General features: G+C 37.0%; 1 protein-coding gene across 1 annotated transcript; it reads right to left on the reverse strand.

The window, feature by feature from the left end:
- Window positions 1–4,882: 4,882 nt before the first annotated feature.
- Window positions 4,883–23,543, reverse strand: LOC140236865 (basic phospholipase A2 homolog LmutTX-like). Its single transcript, XM_072316806.1, has 4 exons — window positions 23,432–23,543; window positions 9,679–9,829; window positions 8,806–8,930; window positions 4,883–7,921 (listed from the first exon to the last, which is right to left on the reverse strand). Exons 1-4 carry the CDS (start codon window positions 23,490–23,492, stop codon window positions 7,668–7,670), a joined length of 591 nt encoding a protein of 196 aa, XP_072172907.1. The 5' UTR covers window positions 23,493–23,543; the 3' UTR covers window positions 4,883–7,667.
- Window positions 23,544–24,061: the final 518 nt, after the last annotated feature.

Consider the following 24,061-nt stretch of genomic DNA (forward strand, 5'->3'; position numbering starts at 1 on the left):
CTTGGATTTAACGTGAGCTATACTATCTCAGGTCATTTTTTAATCAGAGCAGATAGAGGAGACAATGTGAGCACTTGGTGAGGCCATGGGCAGGATTGGGTTCACTTCGGGAGCGCTATTATGGGGCCCGACAGTACTGACTGAATCTGTGCACCTATCACAGTTTTTCTTTGTCGAGTTATGCCCCTTGTATATCCAGCAAGGTTGGATATCTGCAGATTGGCATGAGGGTAATTCACATGCATTCCGGTAAATAACAAGCAACTCGGTTGAATGTGTGGGGGAGAAAGAATGAAAGAGAGGAACAAAGAAAGAAAAGAAGGGAGTGCAAAACAGGAGCCACCCTTCGGGCAGACCGCATACCAGTAACTCCTCCAAGGCAACAGGTGAACCGGCATTCAACAGCTTATAATACCCACTCACCTGCAACTAAAAAAAAAAAAAAAATCAACCCAAAAACCTGCCTTGGCACAGTTCCCTTTTCTGTATGTATCTGCCATTGATACAGGAAATAGTAGTTTTGGTCATGGACGTTTATACTGTTCGGTATTGTGGACCCCCCCCCCCCCCTTAGGCTTCCTATAACTTGTATGTCTGAGTTTCTGTTAGCGAATTTATGTAACTATGTTATTTTTGTTTGCATTATGATGAGGCATGCTTTGCCCTTCAACACGTGATATTAGCATTAATTGTGTATGTGAGAGTGGATGCTCGTAACCAGGACTTGGGAGGGGGTGTCAAAATTCGAAAAAGGGGAGCTTCCAGAGGATGTTAAGTGATCGAGCGGGACAGGGTCTAGGAGGGGCAAGGACCCAGGCAGGATTTTTCTTTCTTGGGGGAGAAGGTAAGTATAATAATTATGTTCAGTACGTCTTTGGAAAATCAACAAGGAGCTTGTAAACGTATGATGGAACGTTGGATATTTTTTTTTTTTGAAATTGGAAAAGAGAAACCCAAAGCAAATTTGATTTTTCCATATTTACCGACACCATGAAGGGGGCGGGAGTAGAAGAAAGGGGTAATACTTCTCAAAAAATAAGGAACATTTGTATTTTCACATTTTGGAGGAAAGGGATAGGAACCCATTACTTCCCAAAATACGGAGCAATTGCATTTGCATTGAAATTCAGTGATGGTGCGCAAATTTTGGGTGGAATATTTGAAAAGTTATCAATCAAAAAGAGAGAAAAAAAAAAGAGACTGTGGTCATTGATCGAAAATGCAAAGAAACAAACAGCTACAACAAAATCCAAAATGTTTGATTTTTTTTTTTCATTTGCTGATCAAATTATTTGAAAATCTTAGGTCCCGGCAAACCGGCAGGGAGGGTGTGTGAGGAACTATTCTCCCACTAGAGGGGGCTTTTGCATTTTCAGCTTTGAAAATGAGCGGTCTGGTGCATGCTATTCGGATGGAATATTTGAAACTAATTCATTCAGAAAAGAAAGACGATGAGTTCGTTATTCATATCATCTGAAAATTATTAGAAATTTAGTTATTAGGAAATATGGCTGAGGGGCTGTTCAAAATTAATCTGCGTGCGCATGCGGCACGCATGCATGCGACCATGTGGAGATGTACATGTTTTGAACGTTGGAATTATTACTGTCCAAGCGGACTCTGCTCGTCAGCGGTGGGTACAGTAAGTCAGAAGGCTTGCATTCGTTCGTGTTCGTTCAGCGACTTGCTCCTAAACTAATCTTCTTTTAATTGTGTCGTATTGAAGTGGTCCTATCATGCATCAAGCTTTTGTTCCGACTACAGTAGATGTGGCATACAATGTACGTGTATATCACGATAAGTTCAGTGTAGCCACATAGGTCGCGGACGTGGAGGAGGTGGGGGAGGGGGAAGGGACAAACTTCCACATCATTTTGTCTTTAAAAAAACCCAAGCAATCTCATTACCTTGGTAAAACAAAAATATTGTGGATTCTGCTCCAGATTCTGGAAGTGGGGGGTGAACAGTTTCGATTGTAATGGTGTTTTAGGTTTCCAACTTTTTTTAAGATTTTTTTTTTTTTGAGATAATGACAAAATATAATAACAAGGATTCAAAGTTTATTTGATGAAAGTTGGTTTTGAAGTGGCTGAGACATCCATGACAAAGCAATTCCGATAAAAGGTGGGACCCACGATTTCATGCTAGGATTGCTTTATTTTACTTTGTTTTTTATATCACAGCCATTTTAAAACCGACTTTCATCAAATAAACTTTAAATTGATCTTAGTATTGCATGCATTTTAACATTTCATAAAGTGGTTTCTAAGTATCTCGCAAAAAGTTTAGAACTGATTCTAATCTCTACCAATACTATAGTATCCCTTTAAAGCAGTCATTATCCAAAATTCCCCACCACCACCCATGAAAACCGTTCCACAGTCCCTATACTGACAAACAAAGCAGGCACGTATCAGTGCACAAGTGCACACAAGATTACATATAATTGTACATTCTATGTGTCTGCATGTTGAAGGAAGCGCTAACAAATTGTGTCCGTCAGTTTTTGACAGTCACTGTCTTTTTGAACAAGTTCTTCCAGTAGCTAGTCGGGATATACTATAGTAGTCTAAATTGAAATGAATTATCCACTAGCTTAAATACGAAGCACACGAAATCATAAGCAATCTTTATTAGACAATGAAAAACAAATTGTGAAGTAGGTTGTCTACTTTGATCATGAAACATTGTACGGTTACTGAGCATTTTTTTTTTCTTTTTCAGTACATATGTAATTTGATGAAGTTGTTAGTTGTTGAATAGTATCTTGATGATAATGTTTGAGGGATGTACATAATTATCTATGGTTTACGGCAATGAATTTTGTGCCAAATGAAATAAAAGAGTAGCAATTACTCAATACGTAGTGTTACCTGCAATTTTCAAACCATCAAATAATGACGTTGTCGAAACATGGAATACTATTGCTCATTATCATAATCCTTTTCTGTAATAAACAAAACTGATCTCTATACGAATTTTAGACAGCTCCACACGTTTCCAGTCCACAAAGAACAAATAATGCGCTCGAATAAAACGCATGATATTCCATTACAATATTGTCCATGATTATCCTAACAGTGGACATTTACTTTGTTCTTTACTAGCGATACTTCATCCTCGTGTGCTTCCCTATGACACACACGTTACATCTATGAAAGTAGGGTTATTAACAGCATAACGCTTTCGTGGATGGCATGTTCCGAATGTCCATTTATTTCAAGCAGTTATGATATCTCCTATGTATTAACAGCATAATACACATTCAAGGAGAGTTGATTGTTCATCACAACTAATTATAGCTGTGACATCATTTCACAAATGGTGTACTACATGTATTTTGGGAGATGTCGCAGTGTCAAACATGCCAAGATTTGGAGACAGATACAAGGAGAGTTTGATCACAAAATGACTATAAGCATTTTAAAGCATTTTAAAGGGATGGTATAGTTTTAGTTGAATTGAGGACTCAGCTTTTTGATGAGAATTGGTTTATAGCATAACTCCATCATCAAGCTGAGATATCCAAAAACAAAGTAAGGCTAAGCGAACGCTTTTTTAAACATCTCAGCCATTTCAAAACCAATTTTAACGGAATAAACTTTAAAAATATCGTAGAATAATATGCTCTTTCATATTTCATAACAAGGTTTCTCATTATTAAAAAACGAAAACCCAAATCATCATCAAAACACGTTAGAAATATGAAGCCTCATCTCAACCGAAACTGGAATCTCACAGCAGCTGCGATGTTACTAATTCTATTTGCACAGATGGAGACAAATTAAAAAAAAAAAAAAAAAAACTCCTATCCGATATCTCACTTCAATTGTTGCATGAAAAGAAATGTTCTTGAAAAGTTATGACTGAAAATATCGTATATTTCTTTTTGTCTTCTGCAAGTTTGATCACAGATATATTGAATTGACAAGAATAGACTATACTCATGTCGCGATCAAACTCTCTCTCTCTCTCTCTCTCTCTCTCTCTCTATGTGACCGTGCACCTCAAAACGAACATAAAGTCGTACACACTGATTTTGCGCGAGGAATGAAAATAAGTGAAATTGGTCAACCTAGCCGAACTTGACTTTTTCATATTTTCTAAAAGAGCGGGTCTTCTTTTACATTATGCTAAAATTTGGTACCATAAAACGGGCAGGAAAGTGTGGTTTTTTTTAGTAGTTTATCTCGAACAGTTTTGGTAGAATAATGTGATTATTTGTGTCTTTAGAATCCCTTTTTCATTTCTGAAAAACCTTGTCCACGCTCTTCACTTTCAACTCTAATAACTGTTGAAAGGATAGTGCTACTACTTTAAAAGTTGGCATTAATTATGGACAGACTGTGTTAATGAGGCATGCTTAATTTCAATTTAATCTGATAATCCCTTCATTGTTGTTACTCTGGTGGTTGACTTCCTGTTTTTCGTCCCATTCATCGCAGAGCCAGCACGGTTTGGTAAAGATTAAGCGCTTGAATAGACACTGTACTTCAAAGCCTCTTTTCTCAGTTCACACTTTTCCTGAGTCTGTGCTTTCCGTCCAATATATATATAGGTTAGGAGAGTCCATTTGATGTGAGCTATACATCATTATAAAGCTTAAAGTCTGCTCTTTCAGAATATGGTCTTAACTAAAAATTCATGTCTGGCGACTTTTTGTTTGTTTTGAGGTGCAGGGTCACATATATATATATATATATATATATATATATATATATGTATATATATACATACATATACTGTATATGTATATATAAATTAACATGTACGTTTTCCGTTATCACCTTCTTTTCATCAGTACTTACATTGAATATTGTCTTTCCTGTTAATCATGGTGTTCATCAATAGAGTATAATTATTTACCAGTTTCACCGCAATCTTCAACTCAAAGTATATTCACAAAACCGAATTTAATGCGACATTCTGGGTCATATTGATATCTAAAAGGGAGAAATAGCGAGATATTGACATTTTACAGTATACAGGTGAATTATATACACGTACATGTGTCTCACATAGACTTACTTTGGTACCAACCGCACCACTTAACGTACTCACAAAGTTTCAAAGTGTATGTACACTGTAATAACAAGAAGAATTCTGCTTTACGCCTTATATAGTAGTATATCTTAGTTGAATAAAATTTGGAAACATTTTGACATCAGAGTACACAAAGCGAAAAAGTATTAACAAAATGCATGGACTAAGTTCATTGCAAATAATATCTGTTTTGCACAGACCGTAATTAAGACAAAATATTCATTGTAACCTTCCATCTAACTCCGCATTTTTATTATTGATGCGTGCATGTATGTGTGCACTTGTGTGTGTGTGTGTGTGTGTGTGTATGCGGGTACCGGCGTATGTGTGTGTGTGTTTGTTTGTTTGATTGAATAATTGAATACATTATTACCTTAGATATCTGACAAATTAAAAGACTTTTCCGGCAAATAATATTCAATACTTGAAGCAATGTTTCATTATAAAAATTGCGGATATGCATTGCAAGGATTACACAGATCCAATGACTGAACCAAACAGTGTACACAGCCGCGTGTCGAAAAAAGTTCAAATACCAAAGTATCTTCAGTACGTATAAAATACCCAGCGTATATCCATGTAAAAAATAGTAAACATCTCATATTCTGATCAAGTTTAAGTAAAGCAGGTATAATGTACAGACACTTCACAACGATTTTCGTCTATATTACACAGGACGGGATGCATGTTCGTCCCTGCAATTGATTTAAATTCTATAATGAAAAAAAAAAATAATATGTGTCATCAGAAGACACGATCTTGTCCTGTCAACATGACCAATAGCAGAGCAACCAATATTCACATTCACCATGTTAAGACATCGAAATCAGAAATGTTCCAACGTGGGAGTGATCAGGGAGAATGAGATATAATTCATAAAACAGGAAGGTCTCTATAATCGGATTTCATTTCATGCAAGATTACTTTTCATTTTTTTTTTCTTTTTTTTCACTCATGGGAGACTCCTGCGGAATAACAATATAATATATATTAAAAAAAAACACGGAAGCTATGCGACAGGGTATGTGGATATGAAGGCAAATGCTTGTACATCCATCCAACATGGACCACTAGGAGTAGCAACGGGAAGGGGTGGGGGGAGAAGGCAAATATTAAATTAGCCCTGTTATTGTGTGTGGTACTATCAATTGTTTGAAGAGAATGGAACGATACCCTCCATATCAAGGACTTTGCACCACCTAGCAAATGAGTAGAGCAAAGCAGAAAAACACCAGTACAAATAAAAAAAAAAAAAATATCCAAACTAGACACTCGTCATAATATATTTTTTGCTTTCTTTCATGCCGCCTGTACAGGCAAACTAAAATGTACAAAATACAGAATTTACTCAGCTGTCTTGTGCGTCTGTATTGCGTAATTGAATTATTTCAAGAACTTTGCCTCGTTATGTGTCTCTAAGCCCACTTTGGTCCAAATTCCATTTTTATCCCTTTACACATTACATTTTCATCTCTTATTTATGAACTGAGGATTAAGTAAACCCAAATGATGATAAGAATGGACCATGGGGGATAAACGATCGCATAATTGTATCCTCTTTTTGTTTTGTTTTCTTTCTCTGTTTTGAAAGAAAATATATTTATTGAACAATAATTGTGAATACAAATCATGCATTTTGGAGACAAATGGCTGCATGGAGAGCCTCAGTAATATGTCATATCATTTCTTCCCGCAAGACTTTATACTTTCCCAGAGATTAAGCATAATGATACACCTGGGTGTTGGGGGGGGGGGGGAATTTCATGAAGCATTTTATCCGACAAAGTTGTCGGACAAATTTGCTCTCAGCTAATCAGATGCAAGGATCTCAGTAGCTTGTAACAGTTTGTCAGAAAAATATCCGACGAAAACGCTTAATGAAATGCCCCCAAATCTGTATTATCACGGACCCTAGCAAAGTGGAGCTTTAAAACACAACTCATTTCAATCCTCCTTATCCAAATGTACTCCTCCCTGTTTTTTCTTCTTTTTTTTTCATAACTTTCTGGACGTTTGACAGGTGTATACATTTGCGCGAGGTAGGCCTACTCAGTGGTAGATATTCCCATTTTAGCTGCTTTTAATGGTGTCTAATATGTGGCTGCCCAGCTCAAAACCCATAGAAATTAGCAGACTAGCATTCTCTGTCATGGACCAAAAGAAATATATCATTGGGGTTGATCGACTCATTTTTTTTTAAAGTTTGTTTTACCTGGGAGTGTATTCTTTTCTGTACCCCCTATCTAAATTTGGCAACTTTAAAAAGCTGAAATAGAGCTACAGCTGTATTAACACTGTTTCAAGTCCATTTTTTTTTTTCAGACAGGCGGTGTTACTGGCGGACTGAGAAGAAGAATACATTAGTCTTTTATTGGTACTTCTACACAGTACACCTAAGTGACCCCAATCTTTTTCTATGAAACATCCTAACTCTTCCACGGATCATAATGGTCCAATTTAAAAAAAGAAAATGAATTATTTCAAAGCTTGGGTCTTACTCTCCATGTCTTACTCTAAGTATGTAGAAAAGAAGAAGCTCGTTTTGGCTTCCTTTTGTGGGTTTTGAGCTAGGCGGTCACATACACAGGTATTATAGTACGGATGTTTGTACAAGGTTTCGGTGATTACTGGACTATTGTCTGGTGTACTCCTGTGCCGTCATCGATTCGATACGAGGCTCTCTCATCACCGGACACAACGGAGATTGGTGAGCTCGATTCGACGATGTCGTCGATGACCAGCCCTCCTCTCTGGACGTCGCAGAAGCTTTTCTCGAAGTTGGCGAAGGCCTTGTGGTAGCTGTCGACATTTATCAGCAGGCATTGGGCCAGTTGTTTGTCGCACTCGCAGAGCTCCCGGCCGCAACCGACGTTATCAGCTGTGAGATAAATGCGAAAATAATAATAATAATAATAATAATAATAATGATGATGATAATAATAATAGTAATAACAAAATAATAATAACAATAACTATAACAATAACAATAATAATAATAATAACAAAATAGTAATAACAATAACTTTAATAATAATAATGATAATAATAATAATAATAATCATAATCATAATCATAATCATAATAAAATAGCAATAATAATAATACTTAAAATAATAATACATATAATGATGATGATGATGATAATGAGTTTATAATAATGATAATAATTTGGATGGATGGCATCAAAAAGGGAAATTGCAACCTAGTTAATTAGTTACTAAGCTTCTTAGTTTGTTTACTAAATAGGAGGGACAAGGGAAAACCAGTCACATAAAAATATGCCAATTAATTTGTGATCTGTGAAAAAAAACCCCACACTGTTGTATCAATTTCGGAATAGATCATAACTGAAATCTGTAGGGTCTATTTTGTTTCCGTGTTGATGGTTAGGAAATCATTCCCTTTCCTCCCCCCCCCCCCCCTCTTTCCAACAGCTGGAATAATGAAGCACTAAAAGGACAATGAAGCGAATCATATTCATCATCATCTGAAAGAGAAATCGAACGAAGGTCAGCCTGATTAACACGAGACATACGACCTAACTGAAATGATTAGGATGATATCGCTCTTCTTCAGAAACCTTGTTAGACTGCAGAAATTCCTCATTCCGGAACTTTCTGTGTTTTATTTGTTCGATTTCAGAATCAGAAAGGTGAATCAACTTTTCAGGGGCCTATCAATATGAAGGTGCCAACTTTACAAAGAGGTTGCTTCGATGTATATACATGTTTGATGGTCTGTGGATTCGGAAGGGAGACTCACTGCAGGAGACAGCTTTTACGTTTCGCTTGCCACAGTCGCTCTTTGTGTAGCCGTAGTTCAGAAAATACACCCCGCAGTCTTCACTTTGAAGACGCCCGTAGCAGTTATCGTGTTCCATGCAGCATCTGCGAAAAACAGCACCAAAACGAACTTTTATACCGTTTGAAATAAGATGAACATAGAATTATTGCCTTTAGGTGCTCCAAAATGAATGTACGTGTTCCATGTTGTCATGTAACTACTGATCTTTGTTCGTTTGATGAATCATTGTTAAGTGCATACTGTTTGCATACATTCAAGATGAATGTTCTGTATGTGAAAATCATAGAAATCTAATAAAATTACTGAAAAAAAAAAAGTGTTTGGCGTTTGCTTAAGGATATAGTGTGTTCGGATAAATCTCACCCCTAAATTACAAAAGGGGTATACGTGCTCCATGAAATTTCTTGGCAGAGGGGGAACGCGGAAAATCGAATCTATATTCAGGAATTATTACACTCTCTTTGCACCACAGTTCCCTACCTGTTTCCCAATTTTGATGAAAGCAAAAACCACATAATATCCAAACGTTTCATTGTATTCACAATTTGTTGGAGATGAAATAAAACCACTTGAACTTCAACATAAGAGCTAGTAACCGTTAGCAGAGTTAATTCAAAATATTCTCAATAGTCATTCATCTCTTTCTCTATTCCTCGAGATTTACTTTCTTTTGTGTGTGTGTGTGTGTTTGTGTGTGTGTGTGTGTGTGTGTGTTCCCTAACATAACCCTTCCATAGCCAAAGTCTGGAGCACCATGCTATATAGCTATCAAGCTTTGAGACATTGACAACGAAAGGGGTAAGCTTTATGTAATGCATGCAGCAGACCCACCTGTCGATTCCATCAACCGGTTTTCCGCTGCCCCCAAACCCGCACCAGCAGCCGTAGCCGTTGTACATGAGACCGCTTCGTCCAGTGAAGCAGCTAATTAGCGTGTTCAACTCCCACAGTGATCTCCGTTCCCGGAAAGCGGCTGCCTGAACTAATGAACAAAAAACACAAATACGGAGAGCTGTGCTCCTGAATGGTATAAATGCGACGAGGCAACTGAAGTTCAAGTTCCAGTAATGGTTTCTTTCATGTGAAAAAGAACAATTCATTACTATTTAGCAATCACATTTTCAAAGCGATCAATCACCCCAATCCCAAGAAACAGACAACAAATTTTGTAATTAGTCATGGAGGGCGGAGCTTATATCACTTCGCGGAATCACATAAGAAAATTATTTAAAATTTAGGGGAAAATTGTGAACGCTGTTATGATGAACCTGAAGAGCGGTCACTAAAGTAATTAAGAAATGACATATTTGACGAATTGCCACAAAAATTACAAATCATAAAGTTTGATACAAAATGTATTAAATGAATGACTAGAAACAAAGCGTTCTTAACAATGGTGACAAAATATAGATATACACATACACAAATATATAAACACACATGTATACAAAAGTTTGATACAAAATGTATTGTATGAATGACTAAAAACAAAACGTCCTCTACAACGGTATCAGAATATAGATATAAACATACACAAATATAAACATATTCACATACAATGTACACATGTATCTATACACCTATCTATCCATCTGTCTGTCTCTCTATGTACATAGAACATGTAGAATGTCTTGACATATACATACACACACACACACACACACACATATATATATATGATTATATATATATATATATATATATATATATGTGTGTGTGTGTGTGTGTGTGTGTGTGTGTGTGTGCTATATTTATATAAATGCATACATTGTGTATGCATAGACACTGCACGTTTACCAAAACAATCAAGACTCTTGGCAACAGGCAGGAAAACTATGGATGGGGAGAGGATTGGAACCAAACATCGTCTTGTAAAACATGTGTCGATCATGTAATACGACAACTAACCAAACTTTGATGTCTCATCTGGAAAGCCACATTGTCAACATTTGGCGACATGAGGCAAGATCGGAGATTCCTCTATGAGATAATTATAAAAACCCCTTATTAGTAGATCCGGCTCTTGAGTACAGGACGCTAACCCTTGACTTTCTCAATGCTGTCAATTGGCAACTTGTTGAGGTTTTTTGTGCAAATAAAGTGGCCAATGGGCTGAGGGTCCAAAAAGAGTTAACCGAGTAGATGAACTGTTTCACATGTGGGCTTCTGCCAAAGTAACCAAGAAACTTGGCGGATGGGATTCCCATCATCGCTGTGATGTTTCTTGCTGACCTTTGTAATATGGAGAGTCACCTCTGCACACGAGGGGATAATTATAAAGATGATTGTGTTCGGTTCGATTTCTCCTCGTTGTAACTGATTCAGACCTGTTGTTATCTTCTTAACAGAAGCAACGTGCGGAAGAAGATGAACGGATGTGGATTTTTCAGATCATGAACATGAATTCAATTCAGCACCACTGTCATTTGGTATAAGAGAGTCTTGCTCTTTTCAATACTCGGCCAGAAATCATGAAAAATGTCTCATGTGTTGGGCAACACACACACAGACCCACACACACACACACACACACACACACACACACACACACACAAATGTAACTTACCTTGGTGCCCGGTGATCGGTTTTCATTGTGATTGTAGGCAGTTAGTCCCTACATCTCATTCCCTATATATCTACGCTTCCTTGTTTTAGCTAGTGAGAGTTGGGATCATTTCGACAAAGCATCATCCCGCTCCTCATGATCCGAGTCTCTATTTTTTGAATGATCTGCTGTCAATAAGATGCTTAGTTTTGCATGTTTTTATTACCAATCATTGCGTGCCTCGAGTGCCTACATTGGATGATTATCATGAATTATGTATCACTATTGCGTCGTTACTATTACCATTGCTGTTATCATTTTCTGTTGCTATTGTTATTGTGGTATTGATGACAATGACATTAATGATAGATTAAACAATAATCACAATTATTATCAGTTTTCTTGGACTTCTCTCTTTCTTTGTTTTCTATCATGTTATCTTCAATATTCATATCAATAACTATATGCGTCTAGATTTTTTTTTTTTATTTCAACTAATTGACAAACTATGGTCGTTCATCGACGTAAATGTAACCACCGATTATTCAGTGTCTTTTAGTAACAGCCATGATAGAAATTATGGGCATATCATACTTGGTATGTAAGTATGTAAAATTAAATTCATTTCATTAGCACAAAATCAGAAAATCAATTAAAATAATTGGCCTATTTAGGGAAGAAATATTAACTTTTATGGTCTTATGCTGCCAGTTCAAGGTATAAACTCAGCGATATTAAAGGCTAGTGAAAAATTTGTAACCAAACGAAACTACTGTATCATAATCAAATACGACAGAAAAAAAAAAAGACGGAAGGGGGAGGATATTCCAAGGATTCAGTAATGAAAAAGAAATGTATCCTAGCCTATACCTTATACGAAATATTGACAAACCAACAACAACATCAATGATTCAAATTAATGACGCCTGTCTGGTGATCAGGCGGTTGTAGGTTCAAAGTTTGTTGTATGTATGTCCATGATGGCTACTTCTTTACTAGTCACTGATAAATTCGGTGCTTATCTACGTCGATGTGTGGCATTTATCAATCTGATGCTTAAAAAAAAAAAAAAAACAACTATGATAAAGAGCTACAGCGCAAAACTAAAGAAATCTGGTCACTAGGGATTGATGGGCACAAATGAATCATGTTGCATTCTGTGGAGCTTTTTTCCCCTCTCTGAAAATATCTAGAAGACGAGATATCACTGCTCGCCTTCTCACCTTCTCGGACCCAAGACGTCAAGGGGGCGAGATTCTTGCCTTCTCGGACCCGAGAAGTTGAGAGGACATCTGAGACCTCACCTACTTGCCTTCTTGGACTCGAGAAGTCGAAAAGCTGAGTTCTTATATCTCTCATCTTTTTGCCTTCTCGGATTCCAGACGTCAAGAAGATGAGTTCTTATCTCTCGTATTGTGGCCTTCTCGGATTCAAAAAGTCGAGAACATGAGTTCTAATCTCTCGCCATCTTGGACTCAAGAAGTCGAGAAATTGAGATCTTATCTCTCGCCTTCTCGGACTCTAGAAGTTGAGAAGATGCGTTCTCATCCCTTACCTTCTTGGATTCAAGAAGTCGATGAGATGAGATCTAATCTCTTGCCTTCTCGACTCAAGAAGTCAAAAAGATGTCTTCTTATCTCTAGCCTTCTGGCCTTCTCGAACTCAAGAAGTCGAGAAGATGAGATCTTATCTCTCGCCTTCTCAGACTCGAGAAGTCGAGGAGATGAGTTTTTATCTCTTGCCTACTCGCCTTCTCGGACTCAAGAAGTCAAGAAGATGAGTTCTTATCCCTTGCCTTCTCAGAAGGGAGAAGTCACGTAGATGAGTTCTTATCTCTCACCCACTTGGACTCAAGGAGTCGAGAAGATGAGTTCTTATCTCTCGTCTTCTCGCCCTTTCAGACTCGAGCAGTTGCAAAGATGAGTTGTCATATCTTGCCTTCTTGGACTCAAGAAGTCGAGATGAGATCTTATGTCTCGCCTTCACGGACTCAAAAGACGAGAAATTGAGTTTTTTTATCTCTCGCCCTTCTTGTACTCTCGAAGTTGTGAAGATAATTTCTCATCTCTTGCCTCTTGGACTCTAGAAATCGATGAGATGAGATCTTATCTCTTACCTTCTTGACTCAAGAAGTCAAGAAAATGTCTTCTTATCTCTAGCCTTCTGGCCTTCTCGGACTCAAGAAGTCGAGAAGATGAGATCTTATCTCTCGACTTCTTGGACTCAAGAAGTAGAGAAGATGAGTTTTTATCTCTCGCCTAATCGCCTTCTCGGACTCAAGAAGTCAAGAAGATGAGTTCTTATCATCTCAGAAGCGAGAAGTCACTTAGGTGAGTTCTTATCTCTCACCCACTTGGACTCAAGGAGTCGAGAAGATGAGTTCTTATCTCTCACCTTCTCGCCCTTTCAGACTCGAGTAGTTGAGAAGGTGAGTTGTTATCTCTCGCCTTCTTGTCTTCTCAGACTCAGGAAGTCGAGACGATGAGTTCGTATCTCTAGCGTTCTTGCCTTATCGGACTCTAGAAGTTGAGAAGATGAGTTCTTATCTCTCGCCTTCCCGGACCCAAGAATTCGAGAGGACTAGATCTCAGATCTCTCTTTCGGTGACTTCTCGCATGAAGTCGCAAAGGCGAGATCTCTTATAATAGTCTCGTCCTATCACTTTCTCGGACGCGAGAATGATATCAAGACGACGTGATCCCACAACTCAACTACACATCTCTTCGACTTGTTATCGACACAAAATGATATTATTCCCCTGTCTTCTGAACGAGGTTAGTCCCGTGCTGTTTCATCATGCTAGAAAAAATGAAAATACTATGTTGAATATTCTCATTTTCTTTACATCGGTTGCCTTATTGTTGTATAGTCTTCTGCACTAGCGATGAAGGCACATGAATTCATATACTAAACTTTAATCATTCAAACTTCTGGAACGATTTGTATGACTTTCCTCGTATGAAGCTGTCCGCAGCTCATGCACAAACTCTTCAGATTTTGCTTTTATAATATGTAACTCCATCTTCAAAAGCCATTAAATTGATTGTTTGTACTATTTCAAACTGTACTGCACTTACATGACTGCGCCTAAATGAAATCATATCAACAGTGCTGATTTCTTACTCCCGCAAAAAAAAAAAAAAAAAGAGAGAAAAAAAAAAGAATGTTTTGCTATCGCAGGAGTTTGTTTATCTGTTTTCGTTTTTAGATTTGCCTTCTAGCAATATTATTCGAGTGTTATGTCTTTATTTGACGATATCTTCAGAGTAGATCCGTTGGTGGTAGATATCGGAGATTACCTTTTTGTGGCGATCTGCGTATATCATGACCCGGAAGCACAATAATAAAGTACTGCGAGGCCAGCATATATAGGTCTACGGCGGTAGTGACTGTATAATATGGTCTTGACGGAGATTTGCGTTTTCCAAGTGCATAGTTTTCAGACACCTCAGCACTCATTCAAAAGCTTCCTTGCCGAAGACAAACATGAGAAGACACCCTTCTTTATAGTATTTTAGTCACGCAGAAGTGACGTGACAAAATAACATGCGGCGGAACCTGCAGTCGTCAGGACACGGTTGGATCGGTGCCGACCAAAGCGAGGTAGACTGCTGGTGTTACGGTCATTGCTTCTTGGCATTCAGTTTATTTTATTGTTTTATTTTTTTTTTTTTTTTTTTGGATTTCACAGTCGACATTCTAACGAGCGAGTCCGGGTTTCCGAGGGGACCCATGGCTAAATCCGTCGGAGGTTTTTCGTAACAATTGATTATCTCAGCCATGGCAGCGTCTGTAAACATGGCAACTGTAAAACAATCAACATTTGGAAGGTTCAGTTGTAAAGTATGTTCATGCCTCATGATAATATTTCTTTTTTCTCTCATAATCTCTCATACATACTCTCATATATATACAGACACAATTGTGTTCCATTGATATGTTTGCTTTAACCCTATAAAGCCCAAGGGGGGGGGGGCACATTGTGCCACCCTATCATATTTGCGTTTGCCACTCCTACACCCTTTACTCGATTTCAACCAAATTTGGTGACTTTTCCTAAAATCTTATTGCAAACATTTTGATATATAATTTAGCTATATCCGATATTGCTGGTTGTCATGGCAACCGTAAACTGACAACCATGTCAGTCAGATTTTGAATGATTTTCTGTTCCAATTTCACTTAACAATATAATAATGAATGAAATGGGGTTTTGTTGGCTGTAATTTGCTGAAGGACCAAAATGTGAAGTAATTATGGTTTTGAATTACCCTGAAATGGTCTTCTTATTATTTCCTTTATTTTTTGTATGACATAGGCATCAAACAATAGATATAATAGAAATAATAGAAAATACAGCATTTTCCAAAGACTACCCTTTTATTATGTGTTATCTTCACACAAGCTTTGCCTTTAATGTCATTTTTTTAATCATATTATCAATCTGCAAACTCAAAATTTCAATGTTTTGGAAATATGAAATGTGATACCAATATATGTACCCATTCCAAGCAATACATCATAGGTTTCATATATTTCTTTATATTGTAACGAGTAGTGCCCCCACGTGTTGACCTTGAGAAATTTCAACCATAACAAATAGTGAAGGTTGACTTGCTTTTCCTTTTGGGTAAATATGAAAATGATTGATATGAAATAAAAACATATATACTGGGGATAAAGAAATAAAAAGAAAAATACATGTACATGATTTTAGCGTATTTACTACGTATTTCTGTATAGTTTGGTAAATAGCGCCCTCAGTGGATGACCTTGAGAAATTTTAAATGTTGGGTCATGTAGAGTATGAGTTGTGCCAAATATGACGGTCATACATCATATAATAAAGAAGTTACATGGGGGGGGGGGGGCACAATGTGCCCCCCCCCCCCTTGGGCCTGGAAGGGGTCAAAATAGCTTGGGCTTTATAGGGTTAATATATCAAAATTAGCTGCTATTATTCATTCCTCTTTCCATCATGAATATATTGCTAATTGTAAAAATTCATCGAGCTATTTCAAACGCTGGTCTTAATGGGTTCCATTGATGTCTGGTGCATTCCCAGCATTATTCAGTCTTTTAGTCTATGTATCGGTTACAGCTCGTTATTCCGAAGGTTCGTTATTCCGAAGGTTCTTTAGACCGAAGATTCGTTAATCCGAAAATGTGATAAGGTTTCTTATTCCAAAGGTTCCTTAATCCGAAAATGAAATAAGGTTCGTTATTCAGAAGGTTCGTTAATCCGAAAATGAAACAAAGCTCGTTATTCCGAAGGTTCGTTACGGACCCTACTTCATTGTGGAATCAACGAACCTTCGGAATAACGAACCCTATTTCATTTCGGATAAACGAGCCTTCGGAATAGCGAACCCTATTTCATTTTCCGATTAACGAACCTTCGGAATAACGAACCTTCGGAATAACGCCACAAATGTTCGGAATAACGAACCCTTTTCATTTTCGGATGAACGAACCTCTAGGTATAGGAAATTCGTGTGTGTTTCGGATTAACGAACCTTCGGTGTAACGAACCTTCGGAATAGTGAACAGGACAAGTATGTATCATCTGTTGTAAAGAACATTACTGGGCAATTCCGTAAAAAAGTAAACCTCAACATCAAAGTTTCAAAATCGTCAGATCACTGCAAGTAACATACCATATCAATTGTCAAAGATTATATTTTCATGGAACATTGTTGATTTCAATTTGTTACGCGTATTTTAAGAATTATGGGTATTGAAGTCTGAGGCTAATTTTCCTCTCATTTTGAGTTAAAAATTTGCCAAAATATACTTTAGATTTATCTCCCGAAGAATTCGATACTACACGACTCCTATATCTTGCCAAGAAGGTTGACAGGTACACTTTTCAATTATTAATCAAAGAAAACTCCAAGGCTTTTTATTTTTTTTTATGACAGTTTTCCCAGGTTTGACCACTTTGATGATGTACGTCCGACACCGTAAACATACATTTCTTTAATATTCACATTAATCTGAAGCGAGATTAAACATACCACTTAGGATGCAAAGTATTTGTCATAGGCAATATAACCATCATCAAAGGTCTGAAACTGAGATATTACGGTTTTGGACGTACACTTTGACTGTACGTCCGACACCATATTGTCTCTCCAGTAACTCCAACAATTTCAGTTAATCAGACGTGGCACAACTAAGTTTTAACTTTTCTTTATTATGGGGTATTCTACCAATAAATTGATTATGAAATCAAAGCATTATGATCACATTGTATAAATTTTATGTTGAATTTTAGAATCAAAGTGGAAAACAGATCTGGAGAATGTAGTTCTATACAGTTACCACATGCCTGTCAAAATGGATCCGTGCTGCTAAAAATAGATATAGCTGAACTAGGCTAAGTTGATTTTTTGAACTGTAGTACCCTATAGTTAAAGGTAGGGAATACCTTTTACAGACCTCCCAAAATGCAGCAAAACATTAAATATGAACCTCAGGGGACTTGTTTAGGCCACTGCTGAGAAATTTGGAAGTCAACAGTTATCTACAATTTGAATAATGCACAAAACTCAACTACTCAGTAGTTCTGTGTGTCAGCCACACTTAAGCCTTTTTGTTGCAGTCTTCTGTATTTTTTTTAATCTATAAACACAAATCTAAAAGTATAAGAGCTGATGTAATAACATAAAGAGTGTGTGGCAAGAATGTATATAGAAATGTTTGTAAGTTTTGATGAACTTTCTTCACAAAATATACATGATGGACACACATGCAGTGCATGGGTCTGCAAAGGTAGCCTAGTAATGTACTGGAATTTACGGTGAGCCCCCCAAAAAAATTCAAAATCTAACGGTCAATAAAAATGTACTAAATGTTACCGTCCACTTTCAATACTTTATGGGAGTTTCTAAAATGATACTCTCTTCAACATACCACTGTATTTATACAACTCTTCATTTAAGGCATGCAAATGGGATTCCCTACCTTTAAGGGTTCCAGTATTCAACACGAAGCAGAATACGGCACCTTATTTGCAGAGAAGCTTGAATTGCTGAAGAAAATCATCTTTTGAATAACGATACACAAATATTGTTACTGCCAGCTGTCCCCTTAAATCCAGCTTATTTTTTTTTTTCTAAGTTTGATGAAGATTCGAAAAATTAGTGATTGCAGTGCTCGGTTCCTTGGAGGACAAGTTCACCTTCATTTACATGTAGATTGAGTGAAAGCGGCAATATTAGTTGAACACATCAGTAAAATTTTGAGAAAAATCAGACGATCCATTCAAAAGTTATGATTTTTTTAAATGAAGTTATGAAGTTTCTGCACAGTCACAGCTGGATGAAAGACTACTTCAGGTTATGATGTCACATGCCTAGAACAAGGAAAATATAAAGAAAATGTCACAAAATCTCTCTTTTTTGTGGAAATAGTGCACATTCCCTTAACTTGTCACTGATCGCATGTTAAAGGGATGATAGTTTTGGATGAGATAGTGGAGTCAGCTTTGAACTGTTTGAGAGATGGGTAATTAAAAACCACTTATGAAATATTTAAGAGCATACAAATGTGAGAGAAATTCAAAGTTTATTTGATGAAAATCGGTTTTTAAATGACTGAGATTTTATATAGAAAATGAAATAAAACAAAGTGGTCCTATAAAATTTCGAAACCAGTTTTCATCAAATAAGCTTTTCCTCTTAGACTTGTATGCTCTTAAATATTTCAAGAGGTATCTCTTCATCTCACACACACACAAAATTGAAATCTGAAATAACATCTCAACCAAAACTATACTATCCCTCTAAGGTTAAAGTCAAATGAAAATAGATTAATTTTCTTTATAATTTCTCTCTTTGATAACTCGTTACGCATCACAAGCTGTAGTAATCTTCTCATTCAGTGATGGCGGCACTGGCACTTCAAACCTTCATAACTTTTGATTGGATTTTCCGTTTTTCATCAAACTTTCACTGATATGTAATTGCCGCATTCTCTCAATTCACTTATTGTATAGTAAGGTGAACTGGTCCTTTGATAGTGCTGAATACTGGTGCCCTTGAAACATAGATAGACATGTAGGTTAATACAAGTTGTATTATGTAACTATCCGCAAGGAAATTTGGCATATTGATTATAAATTGATATACATGTGCATGAATGTTATTGGTCAGGAAAGAACAGGACATGATGCACTAATTTATTATCATATCAATATCTTTTTCTTCATGATTGGTGTACATGAAAAGCATGAGTGCAATGTCAGAAAATGTGTTAGAGATATTTTTTAGTATACTCAGCCTTGTTCATATAATTCTTCATAATGGTTTGTTTAGGGCACATGTAACCTTTTAAGTAGGTATAATTTAATAATTGCATATTCTGGAAATTCTTTCACCTTTACTAATAATTACAGCATCTTAATTTTAAACAGATGTTGAGGTGTAATTCATTATAAAAAGTAACAACTGAAATCTTACGTGTACATTTTGATGTATGTATGATATATCTGTGTACACACTTCAGTGATCTGTTTGCAAATTCAAATACTGTTCTAAACTAAGTTTTATCATTCATTGGACTATTGAGGAAGTGTTTGTTAACCTCTCCTATAGATAGGCTAAACAGCTATTTCTATAAAATGCCAACATCACATTGATCATGCAGCATCTCTTGAATACATTCATAGTATACTTACATTATGTTTTCCATCAACTTCTTGAATTTACTTCTTTTTTTTTTCTTTTTTTTAGAGTTCAGAATAAATTGAAAACATTTTCTGAAGCCTGGATAAGTAGACTTTGTCTGTACATGGAGTTCAGCTTAGGGGGTCTTTGCATATTCTGCACAGTATGTATAGTACACAATGTACATTATGTGATGTATCTTCAGCGACATTGATCCCAAATGATAGTGATATTGTTGTATTAGGGCATTTTAAACACAAAAGGTCAGAAACTTTATTTAATGCTGAGCTCTGATTCATATATATAGATTTTGAAGTTGGTTTGATATCAAATTAGACTATTCTCTTGTTCCATGATGTTTTGATCATTGTTACCTGTTGATAATGTTAGTAAATTTTTGAAATTGTGAATTTTTAAAACTTTTTTGGAGGGGTATTTACATCAATGTGCATTTGGAAAAAGAAGTAAGAATTAACAAATAGAAGAGTTCATCACTGCTTTTGAATGCATTCAACTAGTTATGTGTTCAAATGCTTTGGCTAAACGGAAATCTGATCAATTTTCCACATAATGCTGGTATGTGTTATAAAGCTCAATCCTTCATACAACCAAAACTGGTATCAGTTTTACTGTAAGCCCTCACACATCACAGAGTTTTGAACATGAATCTTCAAGGTTGAAAAAGTAATTTCGTGCGCGTACGTCCGACACCATGGTATTTTTAACACATTACTCCATAATGAAACGAGGTGCCACTATAATAATGGGTTTATAGTACTAGCACCTTTACACATCTTGCACACTTAAAAACACAGATGCACCCATTGACAATAAAAATCCAGGCCTTAATAAAGTGTCCGAAATGTACGTCCGACTTTAAGGAACTGCCCTATTGCAGAAGTGTTGAACCAGTGTTTAGCGTGCTTTGTTTCGTGCTAGAATATTGTATTGGGCCTATATAGGCCTATATGGTATATAAAAGTGTTTTATAATATAAAACTCCACACTTTTGAATCACATGTAGTCTACTTGTGAATTCTTTGTCAGTTGTTAATACTCGTTTACTCACATTGATTCAGGTGAAACTTCTTTACTCATCACTTGCACGCAAAGCCTGAAACGTAGCATTGAACAGGAATATTTCGATGACGTCACTTTCACAAGCTTTTGGACATGCGACGAAATATCACCACTCTCTGTTGACTTTGTCCAATTTTTCTTTTTATTTTAGCTCTTGCATCCTCATATTTATTATGAATTTACAGTATTTTTTAAGATGTCACATTTATACAGGTGACACTTTAACACTTTTTGTCCATAAAATCAGAGTACTAATATTCGCTCGCTTCAGCTACTTTTGTATACACCGCTTTGTGTTTTTGCCAATAAGTGGATTGCAATTATTCACCAATCACAGGAAACTGTCGTCTCACATTGTCAAGACATACTCAGATCTATTGAAGAACCATGCAGTATCAAGGCGGACGCATACCCGTCGCCATAGCGATATTTCTATCTTTTAATGATAAATAGGAAAGTTGGCTTCATGATGACATTAGCTTCAGACTTTTCCTTTTCTGTTTCGAAGATATCAGAAGCGATAATACCTTTAAAAATTTAACAACAGTGTTGGGTTTAGTTTTTTGATCTTCTGTAATCGTATTTGAGAATTAAGGATTTCTTAAGTTTTGTCGAACGCTTTTAGATTTGATTTGTACTGATGCGAACTACTGGTCCTATTGTATTTCCTTACCATTTTCAGGTATAGATTCTACTTATGTTAAGTTGACCGTCATATCCTATGCTTGTCATTCAATTTTGTTTTGATTAATTAACTGAACTGAAGTTAAATAAAGACATAAGACCTAATGATTGGGGATGTCGCAGCAACATGCACTTCAAATGGCGTTCTACGTCCTTCAGTTCTCATACAGTTGTAGAGTGCCACGAATGAAGTCTATGGAGGATTACAGGTAAAATAATTTCGAGCGCTTTAGCACTAAGAGTTAACTAGATGCCCCCTCCCCCCCCCCCCTCTCTCTCTCTCTCTCTCTTATAGGAGGTAATCACGTGAGCTTAAGTTGTGGGCGTTGTCGAGAAATTTTATGGCAACTCTCGAACGAATTCAAAACGTGTACTTTGAGCGCAAATATCACTCATATTTATTACCCGTCCCCTACACCAATTACGATACCTTGTATAAATGGTTGCGCTGGCAATTGACGAGTTAGTTAAGGCTACTACATGCATTGTGTACCAACCTCACTCAATACTCGCCTGAAACACAGTCCTGCACGATTGTAAAGTGACTGAGTGAGTGACTGAGTGAAATTCAACGCGAGACGGATCCACGTTGGCGAGTAGAACAGAAGTAACAAGAATTCAGCAAAGCGTTCGAAACCAACTCTGATCGATAGTCGTCACTGTGGACTATGTAACAGCGCGCGTATGTTGTCAAACGTATTTGGGCACAATGTGATTTAAAAGTGTGTTTCAGATCTACAAAGATCGTTCGACAAGCACGAAGCGTGTGCCTTAATACGTTTACACACGAAGTTTTCTGTAGGGCCTAAATCATAAAAAAAGTACATCTCTTAATTTTCTGCCGAGAAGACCTCTACGAGGAGCAGCAACCAAAAAAAAAAAAAAAAAAAAAAAAAAAAAAAAAATGCACTTCCACTTCCGTTGGCGTTATTGCACCGATCTAACGTTGTTAGGGTTTCTGAGAGATCAGTGTTCTCTACGTACAAGTAACGTTAGACTAGGGGGGTTCTAGATCTCCATTTTCTAAGAAGATGTGTAGACTTCTAGACAGTCTAGTTAGTTATAGAATCTAGCACCACTGCGTAGATGAGATAGTGTGGGATGCATGGGTGAGAGTGGGAAGTGCTCGCAAGTTCGAGTAGATCTAGATCCCATGACTCGATGAGGGGGGATCTCGCTGCATTCATATTTTGGCCTGTCAAATCATACTTTTGGAGGTCATAGATACCAATTTGACATGTTGCTTTTTTTTTTTCTACGTGAGTTGGCAAGCTATTAAAACATGGAATACAAAGAAACACATACACCCTGTCACACACGCTCTTTGGCTTACAATTTCTTACTTGTGATCGCCCCGAGTCTCTCCGCATGAATGCTTTGTCTCTGAATGTTAGAAGTTATATACTATTAATGTTATAGGTCAGTCCACCCACGCGAAAAGACACATTGCAAATCATGACTGATACTACATACCGTTTTCTAAGAGAGAGGTGGTACAACTGCGGATGCAAGTACATGATAGGCCTACTTCCGTACTTGTACAACAAGATGAAAGGTCAAAATTTGTTCGCACATCTGAGCTTTCCTACCTCAATGATCGACTTACCATGATACAGGCATGTGGACGAAATTAGTAAGATAGTGATCAGGCGGCCGAACGGCGTCATGGCTTTCTTAGGTGTAAGGTACTAGGTATAGTGAAAAGATTTCGATAAACGTGAGATTATGGGGACCCCTGAAAGATCACTCTCCTCTGCGGCGGCACGATGCATTTACTTACTACGCGTATCCGTTCGATCTACATTATAATACAGTACTCGTAGTTGGTGTGTGCGTGTGTTGTGTACGTGTGTGTATCGTGATGTTATGAATGAAGAAGGGGCCCGTAGTAAACTCATAGGCTGTATCGATTCTCTCTTTGCTCTTCGAGCTGAGCCCTAGCGCCGGGTTGCATTGAAAAAAAAAAAAAAAAAAAGCTAGAAAGTGCCACTGTACTCGCAGGTAAGGAGCGAGAGGGAGTGTGATGTTTCAGTCAGTGGCTCTGACTAGTAGCTGCCATATCGGGACCCCGGGGGTTGCGGATGAGAAATCATGAATAATGGGAACATGTGGCAAAGTCTAGCTCGCAGACCTTTCTAACCGTTTTTTTTTTTCTTTTTTTTTTACATGATTGTCTTCAGAAAGCCTGTTTCATCAGCGCATTATTACAAACACAGGAATAAAAAAGCAAAACAAA

This window comes from Diadema setosum, chromosome 13 (assembly GCF_964275005.1).
Source record: "Diadema setosum chromosome 13, eeDiaSeto1, whole genome shotgun sequence".
NCBI classification, from domain to species: Eukaryota; Metazoa; Echinodermata; class Echinoidea; order Diadematoida; family Diadematidae; genus Diadema; species Diadema setosum.

Coding starts and splice junctions, on each gene's coding strand:
- LOC140236865 (XM_072316806.1), bottom strand. CDS start 23,492: ATGACGCCGTTCGGCCGCCTGATCACTATCTTACTAATTTCGTCCACA. Junction 9,830..23,431: donor GTCCACATGCCTGTATCATG/GTAAGTCGATCA, acceptor TTTGTTCATTAG/TTCAGGCAGCCGCTTTCCGG. Junction 7,922..8,805: donor CGTAAAAGCTGTCTCCTGCA/GTGAGTCTCCCT, acceptor TTTATCTCACAG/CTGATAACGTCGGTTGCGGC.